This window comes from Andrena cerasifolii, chromosome 1 (assembly GCF_050908995.1).
Source record: "Andrena cerasifolii isolate SP2316 chromosome 1, iyAndCera1_principal, whole genome shotgun sequence".
Taxonomy (NCBI): domain Eukaryota; kingdom Metazoa; phylum Arthropoda; class Insecta; order Hymenoptera; family Andrenidae; genus Andrena; species Andrena cerasifolii.
The window spans coordinates 1778735-1798236 of NC_135118.1; the positions used below are offsets into that span (position 1 = coordinate 1778735).

At 37.6% G+C, this 19502-nt stretch overlaps 2 protein-coding genes and 1 long non-coding RNA gene across 4 annotated transcripts in view; 2 read left to right on the forward strand and 1 right to left on the reverse strand.

Annotated features, from left to right (window-relative positions):
- Haf (leucine-rich repeat and fibronectin type-III domain-containing protein hattifattener) overlaps positions 1-8242 on the forward strand; it is a 53528-nt gene extending 45286 nt beyond the window's left edge. The window contains exons 2-7 of the mRNA XM_076811344.1: positions 4068-4942; positions 5015-5330; positions 5530-6128; positions 6228-6660; positions 6841-7020; positions 7115-8242. Coding sequence (XP_076667459.1) covers positions 4068-4942; positions 5015-5330; positions 5530-6128; positions 6228-6660; positions 6841-7020; positions 7115-7398 — 2687 coding nt within the window. The 3' untranslated portion in view covers positions 7399-8242. The remainder of the gene's footprint in view (positions 1-4067; positions 4943-5014; positions 5331-5529; positions 6129-6227; positions 6661-6840; positions 7021-7114) is intronic.
- Rab3gap1 (RAB3 GTPase activating protein subunit 1) overlaps positions 1-12382 on the reverse strand; it is a 75408-nt gene extending 63026 nt beyond the window's left edge. Inside the window, exons 1-6 of one of the 2 annotated variants that reach the window (XM_076811129.1) lie at positions 11913-12382; positions 11486-11792; positions 10219-10355; positions 9031-9244; positions 8545-8953; positions 8236-8450 (exon numbers count right to left, since the gene is read on the reverse strand). In XM_076811129.1, the coding sequence (XP_076667244.1) occupies positions 8236-8450; positions 8545-8953; positions 9031-9244; positions 10219-10355; positions 11486-11792; positions 11913-12108 (1478 nt within the window). In that variant the 5' untranslated portion in view covers positions 12109-12382. The remainder of the gene's footprint in view (positions 1-8235; positions 8451-8544; positions 8954-9030; positions 9245-10218; positions 10356-11485; positions 11793-11912) is intronic. The other variant, XM_076811217.1, reaches the window with a different exon arrangement.
- Positions 12383-14303: 1921 nt separating this feature from the next.
- On the forward strand, positions 14304-18099 carry LOC143374712 (uncharacterized). The gene is made up of 5 exons (XR_013086735.1): positions 14304-14700; positions 14992-15168; positions 15266-15534; positions 16554-16713; positions 16797-18099. It is a non-coding gene; the product is annotated as an uncharacterized LOC143374712 (long non-coding RNA).
- Positions 18100-19502: the final 1403 nt, after the last annotated feature.

Below are 19502 nucleotides of genomic sequence, written 5' to 3' on the forward strand. Positions count from 1 at the left end.
TTGTAAACAAAAGGTGTTTTACCACTTCTGCTGGTTGTTTCCGGAGGAAAAATGTCCGCTGCATTGCATGGAGTAGTCAGATTTTCTCCTAGACCCTTAGTTTTTGAAATATATAGAAAGACTAGCATCCCGCGTCTCGGCTTCGCCCGAAATATTAGCACAACTGATTCATAATCTGTAGTCTGCAATCTATAAACTCGAGAGCCTTCGGCCACTTATTCCCGCCGCGGTGCTGTTTCGCAAGCGAGAAAGAAGCGCTCACCCGGTCGCCACCTAGCGGTCGCGTCCCGATCTACTATTATTTAAAAATCAGTATTTTGTTTGTTTGTTTTTATTGTTTTCCTGTGTTTTAAGCAGGATGGCGTTTCAAGCTAATTTTTGCTTATATTGCCCAACGAACTCTAGTTCCATTTTTTTTGTTCCCTCCTCTCTCCTTCGGGTCCCAGCAGCAGCAGCGCACCGGGAGAAAGGTGGTGTCTCCCATCTTTCCCCAGTACACCGACCCGTGATGCTTAACTTCGGCGATCTAACGAGAACCGGTGTTTTCCATCACGGCTACGGCCGCTGGTAATCAGAATTTAAAAAAAAAAATAATAAAAACGTTAGAACCTTTCTCTCGTCAAGACGAACAGAGTGATGTCACACATTTGTGCGTACAGTTCATATTTACTGAGAAACCGCATTTCAAATTATGCAACTTCAATCTATACTATTATCTAAAGAGAGAACCGATTTTTATGTTAGCGCAAAACTCAAGACCTATTGAACCGATTTCCTAAAATTTTAACGTTATTCCTGGATATTCTAGGACGGACATAGGTTATGTAGCATGTCTCAAAAACGCGTTATTAACATGGAACGAAGAAGCGCCTGGTATATGTTGCGCTGGAGGAAAAGTAAATCTCCCAAAGGAGAGAATGTTATCTTTTCCAAAATATTATGAAGAAATTAACCCTTTTTTTTTAAATATACTTAATTTCCTTAAAAGATATTAATTCTAATAAACATGAAGCAGTCACGCTAATATCTTGGGCGAAGCCGACACGGGGGAAGCTAGTTTTATATAATAGTATAGATATCTGTAAAAATTCGGGTGTCCTTTTCCCTTTGATCGTTGTTTAAACATATTTAAATGTTTATAATTCAATAATAACTTATATCGTTGTGTTCACCAGGGCTCATGGAATAATTTGACGGAACAAGCAAGTGAATAACTATTACTGTTTCGACACAAAGAATGTTCAAAGTTAAAAATTTGCATATTTTTTTTCAAAATCGAATTTCTCGAAAACTGAAGGTGATGACGACAAACGGTTTGCGGATTCGTGTTCAGCGCACACAAGTCTATAAGAAACGGCTATTGAATGTTACAGATCAAAATGGCTGTTGGACAATGATACGTGGAACGGGGACGAGGCGCGTGGGGAGCACAGTCAGTGTACCTCCAGTCCTTAGCGATGTGTTTTTCCTGTGTTTCACACCCCTCCATATTGGTTTCAAGCAATAAGAAGTACTTTTACGTTATATTACACGCAACAGAAACTAAACAGTTACATATTCTGCGTTTGTCAACATTTGATATTTTTCACTAAAATTGCGAAAATTCAAGGCAAGGTTCAGAACAGAAGATATTAACGGATCTAGTAATTTTACTCATGTATTACTGCCATTACGATGCGGTCGGATGAAAAAAGTGTTTTTCGCTACACCCTAAGTAGTACCCGCGTACCTTGGTTAGTGAGAATCACTATGTAAACGTTGACAAGATAATTCTCCTAATCCAAGACTAATAAAAGAAGTCTGAACATATATTTCGCTTTCGAAATGTTCAAATAACGAAAATCCAAGCGGTCATGACGAAATTTTCACGGAAACATAAAAAAAAATCATAAAACATGCCCAGGTGGGTACTTAGGTACCCGGTTAATTTCCACGTGTTGTCGCCACGGGATAATATTATCCGAATGAGCTGAAATTTCGTGTAGCGCAATTTTAGGTCCAAAGGAACAAAACTAGGAGGAGGGGGGGGGGTCTCCTTTCAAAATCAAAAATAAAAAAATAAGTGGCACCCTAATGTATATATATGTAACTTTTTATGTTTCCTTAAAATGTTACTGGTAAAAAATACTTTGCTTACCATGTTTCTTATTCAACAGTCTAAAAAATTTGTGATAACTGTAACCCATAAAGGTTCTTCCACTATCTATAGTAATGACAGTTTACTATGACAGTTGTTCGCAACATCTTTTGTTCACTTATATGTATATGTACAGGGCCATCCGTTAAAACTGCAACCTACGCGCGCGCGAACAGGTAAAATGGCAACAGCGCCACACGGACGCATTCGACACAACCATTCACCGGCCCGGCGTTCGGAGGGTTGCCAGCGACCCCTGGACAGCAGTGATGCCCGAGCTTCAAAAATTTTAGAATGGTCTCTTTCAAATTAACGTCGCAAAGAGTTATTTGATATTTCCCGGCCCGGGTTGAAGAATTTGGGGCCTTTCTCGTATAACTATTGAACTATAAAAGATATCGGAATGCAATTTGCGCCGAAAATGAGGAAAAATTATTCACTCTTAATGATGGACAAATTAAAACATTTTACGTTTACTTAATTTTTCTTTTATCAATTTGTTAACCATAATTATTGTGAAAAGCTTTTGCAAACCATTTATTTGATACTGTATTTAATGCTCTTTTTAAAATTCATGGTGTTGATAAACAATAGGCTAGCCGCTAAATGTTTCTGTATCATTACTTTCATAAATCGAGAAATCAAATTTTCATTCAATTATGTGTTAGTTCTGCTAACCTCAGAATCTATTGTTCTGGTTTTCTTTTTTTATAATTTTATCCTCAATGCAGTACATACATAAATCGCACATAACGGGTAACTAATAGGACGTGTCTTTGATTGTAGCGGTGTTTGAATTGTTTTCTACAATTTTTGTGTCTCAATGTTTAACCTCTTAGCTACTCAACGACACACCTATACCGGCCTCCGTTAATGTCATTTTTTGGAACGATGCGCCATTATTGTGGCTTTTACACGCAGGTGGTGAAAAATCTCTCCGTTCAAGGGTATAGCGCCGCGGTCAACCCTGTCGTAGCTAAAAAAATTTAAATTGAGACGGGTACGAGATCAGTCGACATTGTTTTCAAACCTCATTGCAGTGATCTAGGGTGCGAGTGGTAAACCGAGCATAAAAGCGGAGCGCGCGGCTCGATTACCTGGGCCGAGAAATTCCCAATAGCTATTTGCGACGTTAATTTGAAAGAGACCATCCCAAAATTCTCGAAGCTCGGGCATCACCGCTGTCCAGCGGTCGCTGGCAGCCCTCCGAACGCCGGGCCGGTGAATGGTGTAGGGGAATGCGTCCGTGAGGCGGTGTTGCCATTTCGTCTGTTCGCGCGCGCTTAGGTTGCAGTTTTAACGGATGACCCTGTATAGGTACATGTTTGATATCTTATAATGAACTTAATGCACTTTGGAAACAATCTGGAAGCCCTTTCTGCTCTATATACTTCTATCAGATTGTATCTCTTTGTCATCATTACACATTTGCTGTCATTGAAAATTTCAAGTAGATACTGTAATAAATAGATGGGAATTGCATACTTAGGAGACCGACACTGCAGATTCAATTGTATCATAAAAAAAATAACAAAAATTTGAAAGAATACATATGATACATCGAGATTTATTACAGTATAAATGTGTTTTTATTCATAAGTAAATGGAATGTTATGTAAAATTTTCTTAGTAATAACTAGGAATGTATATATACAAATATAACTTTTAAAAATTTATTGAAACTTCTTTACTCAGAATTGCATTTATGATGAAACTTCTAAATAGTGTCCTTTCATCTACGTACACTCTGTATATGCACACATACATTCTCCATATCAAGGCAAATTGTAAGATTCTGTAAAATAATATATTTCATTTGTTCAAATTACACTTAAAGTGTGTTCTACGTATGTTTTATCTCCCCATCCTTCATAGCATACCGAACTGTAAGTTTGTAATATTAACTTGTATCATTTAATTTTTTTTTCAGATATGCATTCACCGATGCTGTTACTGCTACTTGTAACCATAGTGACCACCATAGCAGCAACCTCCAGTTGTCCATGGGCGCAATATGTAGCTGATCTCGAAAGCTCTTGTATTTGTGATTACAACCTAGCCAGGGAGCTTTCGGTGCAATGCGACATCGTCGACTACGAGCAGCTAATGTCTGCCATGAGGCGTTATGCGACCAAAACTACTGTGGACTTGTTTTACATCAACAACAGTACAATTGGAACCCTGAAGAATAACTCCTTCTCCGCATTCAGAATCAACAATGTGCAGCTGTCTGGCTGTCACATTAGAGTTATTGAGCCAGAAACATTCAAAGGACAAGAGGGTTCTGTGAAAAGTCTGAATCTGAGAGACAATGACCTGACAGAAGTTCCCAGTAACACTTTGAAGGGTCTCCGAAATCTTACTGTGTTGGACCTTTCGATGAATAAAATCACAAGGGTCGATGATAACGCGTTCGCAGGTCTGAAGTTAGTTACTCTTAAACTCTCTGATAACGAAGTTACCCTTGCCCCTGGATCGTTTCGAGGCTTGGAGAGATCGTTGAAGAATTTGAACTTGAAAGGGACTAGGCAGAAGAAGGTGCCAGAGTCACTCAGAGGTTTAAAAACCCTAGCCTTCCTTGACCTATCGCAGAACAGTATTCGAGAACTTCCTGGCTCTGCTGGAGCGAAAGCTTTCGAAGGATTGGAATCTCTTACTGGACTAAATCTTGAGAGGAACTTGATTCAAAATATAGGATCGGAGGCTTTTTATGGTATCAAGAATACTTTGAGTTCGTTAAGCCTGTTGAATAATCTCATCCCAGACTTCCCTACACTTGCTATTAACAGTGTTCAGGACCTTCGAGTAAGTTCAGAACTATTTTTGAATTGTAGAAATAACTTTGAATACTTGTACTTAACAACAGATTTCATTCAGGTGCTAGACATCGGATTCAATTTGATAACAGACCTGCCGATAAATGCCTTTCAAAGGAATCCATCGATAACTCTCCTGGCAATCGATGGAAATCCTTTATCAACTGTTCCCGAGGAAGCACTTATTCAATTAAATGGAACGCTTCGAGGGTTGAGTCTAGGAGGTCGATTTCTAGTTTGTGACTGCAGATTACGGTGGATTGTGGACTGGATAAAGACCAAGGATCTGCAAGTCACCAGTCGGGAACGCAAGCCACAGTTTTGTGGAAGTCCACAGAAATTGCAAGACAAAAGTTTTTACAATATCGATCCAAATGGTAACAATTAAAATACCAATTCTCATTATTGTTTAACATAAGTACATATGTATAATGCCCATGTATATTAGACCGGAATTGTGTACCATGCAAGTTAACAAGGGCTGTTAGAATAAGAAGAATTAAGAATAAATATGTAATTACAGCTATGGGATGTTATAAACCTACTCTACTAATTGTACGTTACATATTTTTCCAGAGATGAATTGCGAAAGAACTCCAGAAATCATTGGAATTGGTACAGTAGAAAGTGTGGATACAAGAGAACCGACAGGACCTCTAGAAGTAGCAAGTAGTTATAACCCAACCACTAGGCCCTCAATTGCTGTACCAAGTACCGCTGTAACAAGTACAACAACAACAACAACACCAACAGCCACAACAACGACAGCACTTGTATCTTCCACGACTGAACAAAAGTATACCGAAACACCATCTTCGACTACTGCTAAGACTATCACCAACAGGCCAACAGTTGCTCGAACAGGCAATGTAGTGATAATGAGAACAACATTGGCCCCACCAAAACACATTCAAGATCAATTACAGCAACATCAACCGAGACCACCACTGGTGCTTGGTTCGCCGCTTTATAAATCAAAATCGAATGAAAAAGACATTATAGTTAAAGATGTAGTCAGGCAAGACAACGCTGTTATCATATACTGGGATACAGAAGCGACAAATATTTTAGGTTTCAAAGTTATTTATCGATTGTTTGGGGATAACAGTTTCAAACAGGCACCACCTCTCGAGGTCAGCGAAAGAGAATTCAAAATAAAGAATGTTCCTTCGCAGGTAATGTATTTTAAACTATCTAATTTGCTTTTAATAAATCGCAATTCAATTAACAAAGTCATTTGCGTATTTAAAAAAGTATTCATTCTCTGGCTGTAGGAGTGTATCGTAGTTTGCGTGGTGTCATTAGAAGAAACCAATATTACTCCGGCAAATGTACCCTACAACCAATGTAGAGAAGTGAGAACTGAAAATTCCCCTACGTCCAACATGGATAAAATTACAATTGCTGCCAGTGCAGCTATATGTGCAACTATAGTGGTTGCAGTAATAATATTTATAGTGGCGAACCGGCGAAGAGCCAGGAAGCTTCATACGCTTCACAGTATTGACCAGACGAAAATGGGAGGGCCTATCGCAGGGTTACCTGTTAATTGTTGCTCTAATGTTGGGCCAACACCCAGCCCTGGTGGGCCGTTGTCTTCAATGGCAACACTCAGTGCTTACAACGCTCAGAAAGAGTGGGACCAAGTTTCTGCATACAGTAATAGGAGCATACCAAGACCAAGAATATTTCCCATAGATCGACAAGGTATAGACAAAGAATAAGAACAAAACTAACAAAATAAACTAACAATAAGTATACGAATGTAACCTCAAGTTCATGAATTATTTCTTTCAAACTGCAAAACATTAGGGCATTGAAATGATAACGAAGTAGATAAAGAGTTTTATCGTCATTTATATGAATTTTATAATTTTTTACGTCTAGGTTCGATAACTAGAGCTTCCTGCATCGATGATGTTAGGTCTCAGACAGGACACTATAGTACAAAAGTATCAACAACTCGATCTGTTGTCGATGGACAATCACAACACAGTTTCTCCAATACTTCGACAAGATACTTTACGAACAATACTTTGTCATCCAATCTTGCGAACACGAGACCAGGTCAGTATTGGCTAGCCAAATTGCTTGATCACGGTGATACATATATATGTATGTATATGTTTGTAAGACTGTGGTTTCATTTATATCATTACAGAGCTAAGACAATCTCGGCAGTCCCTGACAGCAGCTTCTGACAGAATGTCACGAACAAACTTCTCACCAAGTCACATGCCGCAGCACACTTCGTCCAGAAGGCAGAGACCACGATCATGTAATCGTACTTTAGAGCAAAACCCCCCAAGACCTGGCAGCCGATACAGCATAGCTGACTCAACACACACTCTAAACAATTATGAAGAGAACAATTGGACTGATCATGACATGGACATATACATGGCACGCAATCCAACTACAAGGACTGGCCTCATGCCTCTCTAACTTGACGCACTACGTGTGTATGGTTTTGCTCAAACGTGTTCAGTGACATTTTTTCGGAGCATGTGAACTCCTCTTACTTACGTAGGTGTATTATACAACATGACAATTTAGAAAATACAAAATTCGTAAATAGTTTAGCCTTTGCTAGAATAATGATCACAATCTACGTTAGTACATGTATTACCATGTAATAAATGCATTAACGTAGCATAATATGAAAAAGGACGTCATAATCATAACGTATAGCTCTAAGGAAATTGACATTAAGTATTTTAAGATGCATATTTAGAAAATATACTGTGTGCTTGAATCAAATGTCAAGACTCAATTAGCTCGGGCACACGATCTCTGACAATCATTGTAATAAGTCACAAATGAGTCGAGATTAATGTTGATGAGTGGTGGATGTGTTTTTATCCAAAGACTGTATCATAAAAAAGCGCCCATCTAATTCTGTATCGTATTGATGTTTTGTGCTTTACCACATGTTTGCGAGAAATGTACTGATGTACTGATATACAAAGTGTTTCATAACATGTGATATTTTGATAATGAGATGTCTTTGCCAAAAGTGAAGTGGTTTTATATATTTCTAATGTTATTAAGTTGTATTAGGAGAGTTGTAGGAATGGAAAAATGATTTTTCCTTTAAAATAATATGTACTACAAATTCAAATAAATGTCTCTTCGACGAAGAAAAATTAATCCAATTTCTCAGTTCCCAATTTTATCACATATTATAAAACTGTCAGTACACAATAATTTTATTAAACATTGTATAATTTACATGTGTTATCTTTTATCATGCAATGAATCAATAAAGTGTATAGTACTCACCCAGGTATGAGGATGTTTGTTTCCCACCGATATCTGATTTCTTGCACAAACTCGTACCACAATTGCGCCAGTGCTGACATCCCCCCAAGATTATGCGTACAATGTGCCGCGACAATAGCAAAACGCCAAACTAAGCTGTCCATGGCGCACGTTTTCACGCCTTTCCACTGATCTTCATCCACATTACACGTGCTCACGTCACCATACGGTGTTTTCTAAGGCATTAAGTAATTAATTATATTAGTCTACAAAAATTTTCCTTCTTCGTAAAACGAATTTTAATAAAAGTGTACCGAAAACATTACTTACAGTATTTTCTTCTGCATCGGGAAAAAGGAAATAAAGTATGGACAATAATATTTCCTCCGGTATTGTACCTTCCATGTTCTTATTTCTCTTTGTAGTCGCTTTACTGACGACTGTTGAAATCGTAGGTATTTTAGATTCTGTCAATATGTTAAATACTGAGCTCAATGGTTGATCTTCGTGTTGAGCATGAATGACAACATCTCCGAGTAAATCTACCATAGTCTTTTTACTATTGCAGATATGTAGGAAGTCTGTTAAATACTCCCCGAGCAAGCAAGCAGGAGAAGAAACCATTTTGACTTGCACAGACCACTCAGGAGCCAATTGTGGCTCTAAATCTGTGAAACCTTCGCTGTCAACTACAACGTTCTCTGACATTTCAGGCCATGTAGTGAATAAATGAAGTTCTCTGAAGCAAAGAATTTAATGATTTTGCAAGTTCAGTTACCTTAATTCCTTTTCATTCTCATGGTATAAAAATCTTACGCAATTGGGTCGAATGTTGCTCCAAATGGAAGTTTCCCAAGTTCTTCGACACCTAACGTTTCTCCTTGCATAAAATCAAAATCTGGTGGTTCCTGGGTCCATGTACTGTTAGTCCAGTCCTTCAGTAAATATGAGAATCTTCCAGATATCATCACTGGATCAAGTCTTACTCCACAACCTTCACCTATTTTCTGTTTGAATAAAGCAAGTAAACCTGAAAGAAATTCTTATCTATGAAACACTTGTGTACTATCATTAACAAAATAATATAATACAATCGTTAAGACTACTTACTTGGTAATTATTTAGAAGTTTTCCATCCTCACCGATTTCAATGATTTTTGGATATGTTGTCGGGGACACGATTCTGAACAACTTTTTCCTATACATGTTACCGTCGCTCGACCTTCGTTTCCGAGATATTCGCGAAAAACTGCTGCTACTACACAATCAGGAAATTCAATCCCGGGGTCGTAATCCCGGGATCCCGGCTGTTTTTTGGATTCTAAAACTCCCAGGATTTGATATATCAAGTTATAACTTGTCCCGAGAATTTCGAGAATTTTTAATCACGTAAATTACTTTATGAACAACTGAAAAATGTAAAAATGGAATCCAAAATACAGCCGGGATACCGGGATTACGATCCCGGGATTGAATTCCATATCCACAATGTATTCTGCCGTATACCTACCTACTATCTTCGTTTCCGAGATATTTAGGAAAAATTTCTGTTGACTTATTCCAACGCAACGCATTCCACTTTCCAACTTGTCCCGGGTATTAGTATTGGTTGGGGCTAGATCAGTGCGGGGGGCGCGTAAAGCATGATAGTAAACCAATATGAGTCGGGGTGTTGACGGGCATCAACAGGTTTCTGGATCAAATCTCCAAACTCACATCAGTTCGCTATCATGCTTTACGCCCCCCCCCCCCGCACTAATCTAGCCCCAACCAATACTAATACCCGGGACAAGTTGGAAAGTGGAATGCGTTGCGTCGGAATAAATCAATAGAAGTTTGTCGCAAATATCTCGAAAACGAAGGTCGTGCGGCTGTAACATGTGTAGGAAAAAGTTGTTCAGAATCTTGATCTTGATAACATATCCAAAAATCATTGAAATCGGTGAGGATGGAAAACTTCTAAATAATTACCCTTTACTTTTATTTTATTATCTTTATTCATACCAGTGAGGTATTTGCAGTGAGGAGGTATCTTCTTCAAATGCACCATATCGAAATGTATGCAAATTCCTTTCCCAATACTCGTACCAAGATACATGTTTTGCCATGGTTCCTGTACTTGCAATAATGTAGGTATATTGCTAAAAATATTGAATAAATTTTACCCACACGCCAATGTTATTGCTAACTACACTGTCCAAAAGCCATTTTGGTCTGTAACATTCAATAGCCGTTTCTTACAGATTTTTGTGCGCTGAAAACGAATCCGCAAACCGTTTGTAGCCATCACCCTCAGTTGTCGAGAAATTCGATTTTGAAAAAAACTGCAAATTTTCAAATTTGAACATCTTTTGTATCAAAACAGTAATAGTTATTCGGTTGTTTGTCGCGTCAAATTATGCTATCAACCCTCCCGAATACAACGATATAAATTATTGGTGCATTATGAACATTTAAATATATTTAAACAACGATCAAAGGGAAAAGAACACTCGAAATTCGCCCACTTTTGCAGATATCTTTAAATTTATTTGCAAAACTAAGGGTCTAGGAGAAAACCTGATTACTCCACCCGACGTGGCAGTTGTTTTTCCTTCGGAAAGCATCAACAGAAGTGGTAAGACACATTTTGTTTTCAATACAGAAGCGAAATAGGTTGGCAAAACGTGTAGCGTCGACAGTGGTAGTCAGCGGCGCGCAATATACTGCCGCTCAGCGTCACACAATCGCTTAACGCGCGTGACTACCACTGTCGGCGCCGCGCGTTTTGCCAAACTATTTCGCTTCTGCATTGAAAACAAAACGTGACTTACCACTTCTGTTGGTGGTTTCCAAAAGAAAAATTTCTGCTGCGTCGCGTGGAGTAGTCGAATTTTCTCCTAGACCCTTAGTTTTTAAAATATATAGCAAGGTATCTGCAAAAATTGGTGCATTTCGGGTGTGCTTTTCCCTTTGATTGTTGTTTAAACATATTTAAATGCTTATAATTCAATCATAAGTTATATCGTTGTGTTCGTGAGGGTTCATAGAATAATTTGACAGACCATGCAACCGAATAACTATTATTATTTGAACACAAAAGATGTTCAAAGTTGAAAATTTGCATTTTTTTTTCAAAATCGAATTTCTCGAAAACTGAGAGTGATGGCGATAAACGGTTTGCAGATTCGATTTCAGTGCACAAAAATCTATAAGAAACGGCTATTGAATGTTACAGAACAGAAAAAAAGGTCAATTTTGTTGGACGGTGCTATAGGGCTTTCCTAATTACCAATTGGCGTTAGTAGCGGCAATCGTAAGGGAACTCAGTAAAATTCTGATTTTAGTTTCATCCGTCACTGATTCCCTCTTGGTAGATTGTAAAACAAGGAATTCTCTAACACCGTAATAACGAGCTATCTCTAAATGATTCCCATCGATTCTGGCAAAGTCGTTAGACGAATTTAAGGCATCCTTTTGACATTGCACTCTTTCTTCCTCACTTTCTTCCCCACTATCTTCCTCATTTTCTTCCAAGGATCTAGTTGTGTCCTTGTCTTCTAGTTGCAATTTGTAATGTTTTAATAAAAATTCCGCATCTGGAATATAGAAACAGGAGTTTAATTTGTAGGAAACGCGAAGATAGCATATGGCTGCATCGCAACTTCTTTTACTTTGTTCTGAACAAAGTAAAGGCTATGACAAGTGTATACACTAACCAGCAAAATGAAGTTTCTCTATATTCTCCACCCATTGACAGTTGACAAAGTCTCCAGACTTTAAACAGTTTCCAATTTTCATGTTGGTCAGTTTCCATTCATGCATAATCTCTTCCAACCGCGATATGAATATCTCCCATTCCGAGGCGGTCGTGAAGTCGTGATGATAAAAGTCTTCGATTTCGATGTTGTTCATTGTTTCCGAGCGTTTGTAAGAACTTACAACGCGTTGTTTATCGGCGAGCTGTACAGCTCGTGTTGAGGTTAAGGGTTTGACGTTTATCTGTTATCCATTACACCTGAGAACTATCCAGATACAAATTTATCTAGATACAAAATTCAAATAACGCGTAAACAATGTGTTGAATGGTGACACCCACATGGTAATATTAAAATCAAATTTGTAGATTGAATTTTCTACAAATTATTTGAAGTTTCAAGGAAAGAAAACCTTATCCCTTGATATAGGCACGAAAGTGATGGTACATGAAACATACGTTTCCCCACCCATACACAGGGAGTCGAGACCGATATAATTTCGATTACGGTCGCGATCTGTGAGATGACCGATATGGCATTTACCGTCCGGTCGACCAAAACAGGTGTGCGACAAGCGGTTCGGAGTTTTCTCCCGACCGAAAGTCGAGAGGGAATTTTTCTCAGACCTACGGTCGACCAAGAATCTCGATCACGGTGTAACAAACAGGTGTTCTGACTCCTGTTCAGGATGTGTGATAGCGAATTCGGTACCTCGCACTGACTCTGCACTCGTGCCAGAAAATGACTTGGATTGGTTGATTCTTATGGAGCTAGCTTCCTTTCTATCAGAAATAACCAATCCAACTCATTTTCTGGCAGCAACACAGAGTCAGTGCGAGATACCGAATTCAGTATGAGCGGTATTCTCAGTCGCTACTTGTTCTTAAGTGTTGCGGGGCCGGCTGGGAATTCTGACTGTTTCAGGGAATTTCAATGTGGTCCATGGAACCTAAAATGATTCTGCTCGCAAATCGTGCGAAGTTGATTGAACAAGACAATTTGTAACGAATAACTTTGAACGAAATAAAGATTATTGAACTGAACTAAATTAAATTATTGAATATTAACCAGAACTATTAAGAAACGAACAAAGATATTTAAAGATTGATCAAAAGTTGAGCTTTATTACAACACGTCCGTGCTTTTACAACGTCGGAGAAGAATTGCGAGGCGAAGAAACAGGCTTCTTCGTACGTTCGTTCCTCTTTTCTTTTTTTACATTGTTTGCGAGCGATAAGGAAGGAGGCGAAGACAAATTTCAAATGTAACAAACTTCATTCTTAACTCTTTAAAGTTCGAACTTCACGCTCCAAGAGCTTGCGCTAAACGCCGCTAGAACGAGAATCGCAACTCGCAACATAAGCAAATGCGTAGCAACTGAGAATACCGCCCTTCATGACTTTTTCGTCCTAGTTCTTCTGGCAGCCGCTAGATTGGCGCTCAAGGAGAAAAGGCAGGATATTTTGCATAAAATACGAGTAAAAGCTCTACTACTACAATCACATAAATGCATGCATACTACTTAGAGCTGTTACTTTTTGACCCGTCGGGTACCCGGGTACCTGGACATTACGCGGGACAACTTCAAGCAATTGAATATAGGCCGGTATCCATAGTCGCTATTTATTCTTAAGCAAATGCTTAAGCATCCTCTAATAACCTAGTAGCTAGTAAATAATGCCGAATGCTTAAGCATTTGCTTAAGAATAAGTAGCAGCCATGCTGTAAGGATATAAGGTGTGCTCTTGCGCATCCTTTTCAAATTAGCCAATAACGTGCTCTTCCCAAGATCCTTCATATTGGATTGTCAACCAATATATTGGTAAACACACACATAGTGTAATGCAGTGAATGATATAATTTGTAGTGTATTGTAATGAAATAAATGGAAATACATTTTTATCAAATTTGATTTTATTTTAATCGTATCGATAACTGTCTTCAACACCGCCCCAATGCATTTAGCTTAATTTAGACACGATAAAATACAAACTCTCAAGATGTACCATATTCGGGTCTATATGACTCCTCCTCACTCCCCGCATAGATTTTCGGAAAGAAATTCGTACAACTCTAACGCACCCGCCGCCTGTTTCAAACTCTCGCTTCAGACATCTCACTCAACATTTCAATACATTTTAGAGTAGTTCTTGAATTGGTCGCTGTCGATAAGTAGAGGACGCTACGTCCAGTCTTCAAATTAGGAGTCGGTGATACACTTTTGCTGAAATACCCTTTGAGACTGAAATGCACCTTATAGTATAGACGACGTTGTATAGATGGCATTGGTGAAGTTACACGACTGACGCCGCCCAAAAGGCGCCTTACAGTCGCCTATGGGACCGTCGACAGTCCTTCAAAAGGCGCCTTTTCGGCGCCTGTGCTGTGTGGGTAGGATAGAATGAATTTGTCAACATTTCGATATGCGTCCTTACACTTGCATATGTATTCATATACATACATATTTTAATATGGCGGTAATTGGGAATGTGCAGTAAAAGATGAAAATGAGCCGCTCAGCAAGCACACCTTATATCCTTACATCATGGTAGCGACTATTATGAATACCGGCCATAGTATTGTATCTGATTGTCTACGGTATAGTCTGATGTTAGCCGAAAATGATCGAACAATACCACATCAATGGCTTGAAGTTATTCCGGTTAGCCGGGTACCCGACGGGTCAAAATCATAGTTCTAATCACAGCCGACTCTACTACCTACTAGTCGTGCTATACAACGTATATACGTAAGTACATTATTCATATTTATTATTACTGTTTTATCTTTTGGACATATTGATTCTCTTTGCAGAATGCAATATTTATACAATTAAATTTTGTTTGTAAAATTTGTACAAATCCTACGTCGATAAATATTATTTTTATAATAGTTGATTTCTTCGATTATCCAGAAGTGGGTGTGGTATTAATCCCAAATTTCTTCTGGATTTTAACAAAATTACAAAATTATAATATCTGAAGCCGCTTAATTCTTTTTCTTGTACGAAGTAGTCCTTTCAAGTAAATATTATTTTCAGACAAATCGACAGAGAATATTCAGTCCCCCTTGGTCGTCGAAGAATATTTAGAGAAGCAAATAAATGATCAAAAGGAGGACCTAGACTATCAGGAGGAACATTTAGATGAAGAAATCGAAGAACACTTGGAAGAAATTCATCCAACGCACAGTTCCTCATTCCACAGTACCCCTATCGGTAAATTAATTTTTTTCTAAAGATGTTGCACACAGAAATATTTTTTAACGTCAAGAGTTGCAGTGAAAAAATATGAAATGTAATAAATAATTCGCAGAATATGTAGCAGTGCCTTCCTGCGTCAGCTGTAGAGAAAATTCGGTGAAACTAGAATCAGTTACGACGCAACTACACCTACTCCGGGCCCTTGTAGACGCGCTGCAGGAGATAAAAAATCTGCGGAAAGATCTATTAATCGGCCGAGCGACAGAGGAACTTGTCGCATCGATTTTTACAAAATAAAATTTGCAGTTCCCAATAAGAAGTTTAGACGATTTTAACAAATTCGCGATAATTTTAAATGATGAATCTCAATTTAAAGACGCAGTAAGTATAATACCGTCATTTTTAATATCTGTATTCTGTATGTAGAAAAAATGTTTTTGGTGGACGGGGAGACGGATACAAGTCGAATTTTCGTCAAAACGGGATAAGTGCGCTAACATTTTCTACATTACTATCCTTTGCTTATGGTTCCAATAGTATCAGTCAATATTTTTTCCCCCGTATTCGTTTTACCGGAGTTCTTAATAGTATACAAAATGCAGTATACTCATGGAAAAAACAGTATAAGTTGACTTACTTCGAGAAATACGATGAAAAGAATAATATCTCACCTCAAGCCAAGCAGTTGCTTTTTTGCTCTTTTTTTGTGAATCGAAGTTAAAAATAAAAGTGTCTTTTGCTCAATTTGTAAGTTGATTCAAATTTTGCAATTTTTTTGGGTAATTATTTTCTGTGTATGAACTATATTTTGCAAGACCCATGGGACATATGTAATCACCTGATCTTACGTAGCTCTTTAAATACTCTAAGTGTCTTCCTGCAAACTAAAAATTTACACTTATAAAGTAGACCGGGGGCGGTAACACTTTGACTTTGGAATAAAATTACGCAGGAACTATCACAATTAGAACAAAAATTCTTATACGGAAATGTTACTTGCACTTATCCGACATCGTTGAAATTTTTTATATATATCTGTTGAATAACGCAAGCTTTACCTACTCTTTTACCGTTTTTCCAAAAAGTTTCGCTTTTTTATTGCATTTTATTGATTCTAATTTTCTTGTTCTATCAATTTTGCCATTCGGGGAATTTGCCCTGCTTGTGATTTTGTCATTTTTCATCATATATCCAAAATTGGTGTTAATATCTATTATATGTTTTGAGATATTTAGCGTGTTACATTGGCCCCCCTGTTACTACCGCCCCCGGTCTACCCTACTCGATTACCCGCTCGCCAGAGATGTAATTTCGATTTTTGAGAAAAAAATTGTTGACGGTAATTCTTCGAAACATAATTTTACTTAACTTGTTAATGTTAAATAATTTTTAAATTTTAGGTCAAAGAATTGGCAGAATTGGGGGTTTCAGATAATTATAATATGGTGAAGCGGATACTAACGGCTGTGCTGACCAACGAAGTTGCAATTTTGTTTAGTTGGTTGGGGAGAAAGGGCAAACAAGATTTCCATAGTTTGAACATATCAAGGCTTGTAATATGTAACTATCGCCCTTATTTTACTGTTCCTAATATTGATTACAGTAAAATTCAATGTAATGTTCCCTCGAAATTCTTCTTTAAGGTGCAGCAAAAGAAGGGAAGTTGGCGGCGAACGATAAGCAGACGGAGCTGTCTATACAAGGCTGGTTAAGAAGAGCTGGAGACAGAAGAGGATCCAAAAAATTTTAAGAATGTCCCGTAAACAGGGATCCCGAACCCCAAAATTCTGAAACTTAATGAATACAGTATTGTCTCGTTAGCGGCTCGCTGGTCGGGACCGGCGTTGAGCCCGTATCGTGATCAGAGCCCTAATTCCGTGCCAACGTTTCTCGCTCCCTCCTTCTGATGCCTGACACTCCGTCCTCTGCGTGCGCGACGGGCGTGCGCAATGGTCGCGAGCAGTTAGCGTCGACACGAAAACCGCTTCTGTGCGAGCATAACGCGCCCTAGGCGAACTTGTCAAATTGCACCCTTTATTATATTACATTTATTTGAACTTATCGATGACCTTAGACTGAATTATTATTCGTAATTTAAAACAGTTGCAGTACAATTTTTAGTATTTTATTTAAAAATTTATTTTCAACAATATTAACAATGAAAATACCATTTTGTATTACAAATTGTACTGCAATTGTTTTAAACTACGAATAAAAATGCAGCGTAAGGTCATCAATAAGTTCAAATAAATGTAATATAATAAAGGGTGCAATTAAGAATTAAGAAAATTATGGCGGACTGCTTGCAATGCAGAGCAAGTCACATTAGTGAAAAAAGTATGCTGAAAACACATCTCCCTTGATATTTTTCAATCTGTTCTGAAAGACATTCGTATTTCTAATATTTTAAAATCCACAGTAGTTGCCACATTATTCATTGATTTTATTAGTTTCCCATTAACAGTATCTCAATTCACCAATAAACATACACAAATTTACTTTATTCCAACACCAATGAATTGTGCGTTAAAAATATTGGATCTCTTCGTTCATTTTCGCTGAATTACCATTAGCATTTACATTTCCTGCAACAAGACTTTCTGCCATACGCTCTCACCTTCTTCGAATACATTTTGTAGTCTCTACACTTACTATAGCAAAATGCCACTGTATTTCTATATAAATTCTATGTTCAGTTGTAACTAAACTCTGGCTTTTATATATTTACAGATAATAGAAGCAGAAGAGAAAGAGAAAGTACCCTGCTGCCCCAGCAAATGCAGTAAGCACATTTTCATGTACAATTTTATTATTTTAGAGTTTTAAGAAATATGTATATACAAAATCGAATTTTATTATGAATGTGGAAAAATGTATAATTTAGAGGAGAAAAAAAAATAATTTGGGACATAGTATTATATTAATTAAACGATTTTATTCAGCTTTGATGCTGTTTTCTTCTTGTATGTTTGCTTCATATCTGAAAACTCAAATTTAAACCAATTCTACCAATCGACTGAATACGTATAACATAATTGACATATTTAATCAATGTTAAAGGTAGGATTAATTAGAAAATATTTAATAAACTTAGAATCCAAGGTACACCATATTTATTTATTTCTTTACATTAGAGTATAGATTAGCACTTGAATACAATACAATTTATTTAGATTCGTTCTTTGGAGAATTATAAAAAATAGTTTAAAAGAAAGAAGGTTATAAACCGTTGTACATATTTTATAGAAGATAATAATATATTATTAAAAATTATCTGAAGTCATTCCCTATGCAAATTATCTTTGTAAAAAGAAGTGAGATCCCCATAAAAAACTTTAAAAAAGTAAAAAAAAATTACGCCAAGTTTATAAAATCAAATAAATCACAAAAAATAGAAGATAATAATGATTACAAAATAAAAAAAATATGTGAAATCAAAATGAGCTGCAAGTACATAAAGGTGCTTTCAGTCAAATACTTGGCCTGGCGAGGCAAGGCCTCCGTCTCCGTCGTGCCAGTGGTAAGAAGAAGAGGGGCGTAGAGGGTTTCTTCTTGTTACCACTGGTAACACCCTCTAGGCCCCTCTTCTTCTTACCACTGGCACGACGGATACGGAACTGACACGGAATTGATATGTGTGCGCAGACCATAAGATTACCATAATTTATTAATCATTTCTTAATTAGTTGTTATAGGAAGTGTTCAAAATGATAAATGAAAGTGTATCTCTGTACACAGAGTATTCCGGGTATACAGTGGAAAAATTTGAAGATGTTGAAAATGTAAATATAAACCCATGTCCGCAAATAATTTATTAAGGAATTATAAGATAGCAGAGATTCGTTACATCGTAAGCGAAGTTGTACAATGCTTCTCCGTTGTATGGGTCTGTAGAGTTGCTGATTGATAAACAAATGAAGAAATTTTTATTTCGATGTAAACTTATCAATTATTTGCCTCTTGATTATGCTGTATTACTTGGCATCGGGACACCCTGCATCTAAATTCTCACCGTTATTATAACTTTCATTCCTACCGCTTGTAGTGCTGCACTCTTATTTCATGCTTAGCCGTTAACGCTGGATGCGACACGGAAATAGTAATGCGGCTCTAGAGCCCCAAAATCGAGGGACACGGAAGACAATAGGGTGAAAGGTCTATTCTATACCTGGTCTGCGATTATACTACATTGCGTCGATAAGGAAGGGAATGGCATCAAAATGGTAAAAAAATTTCAAATCGCCAAAAATCCTTCTCGCAAACATTATTTCTGTGCAAAATGGAACTGCTCCCAAAATTTCAGCCAATTTGGAGCATGGGGGTTTTCGGAAGTTTAGCCCAAGAACGAA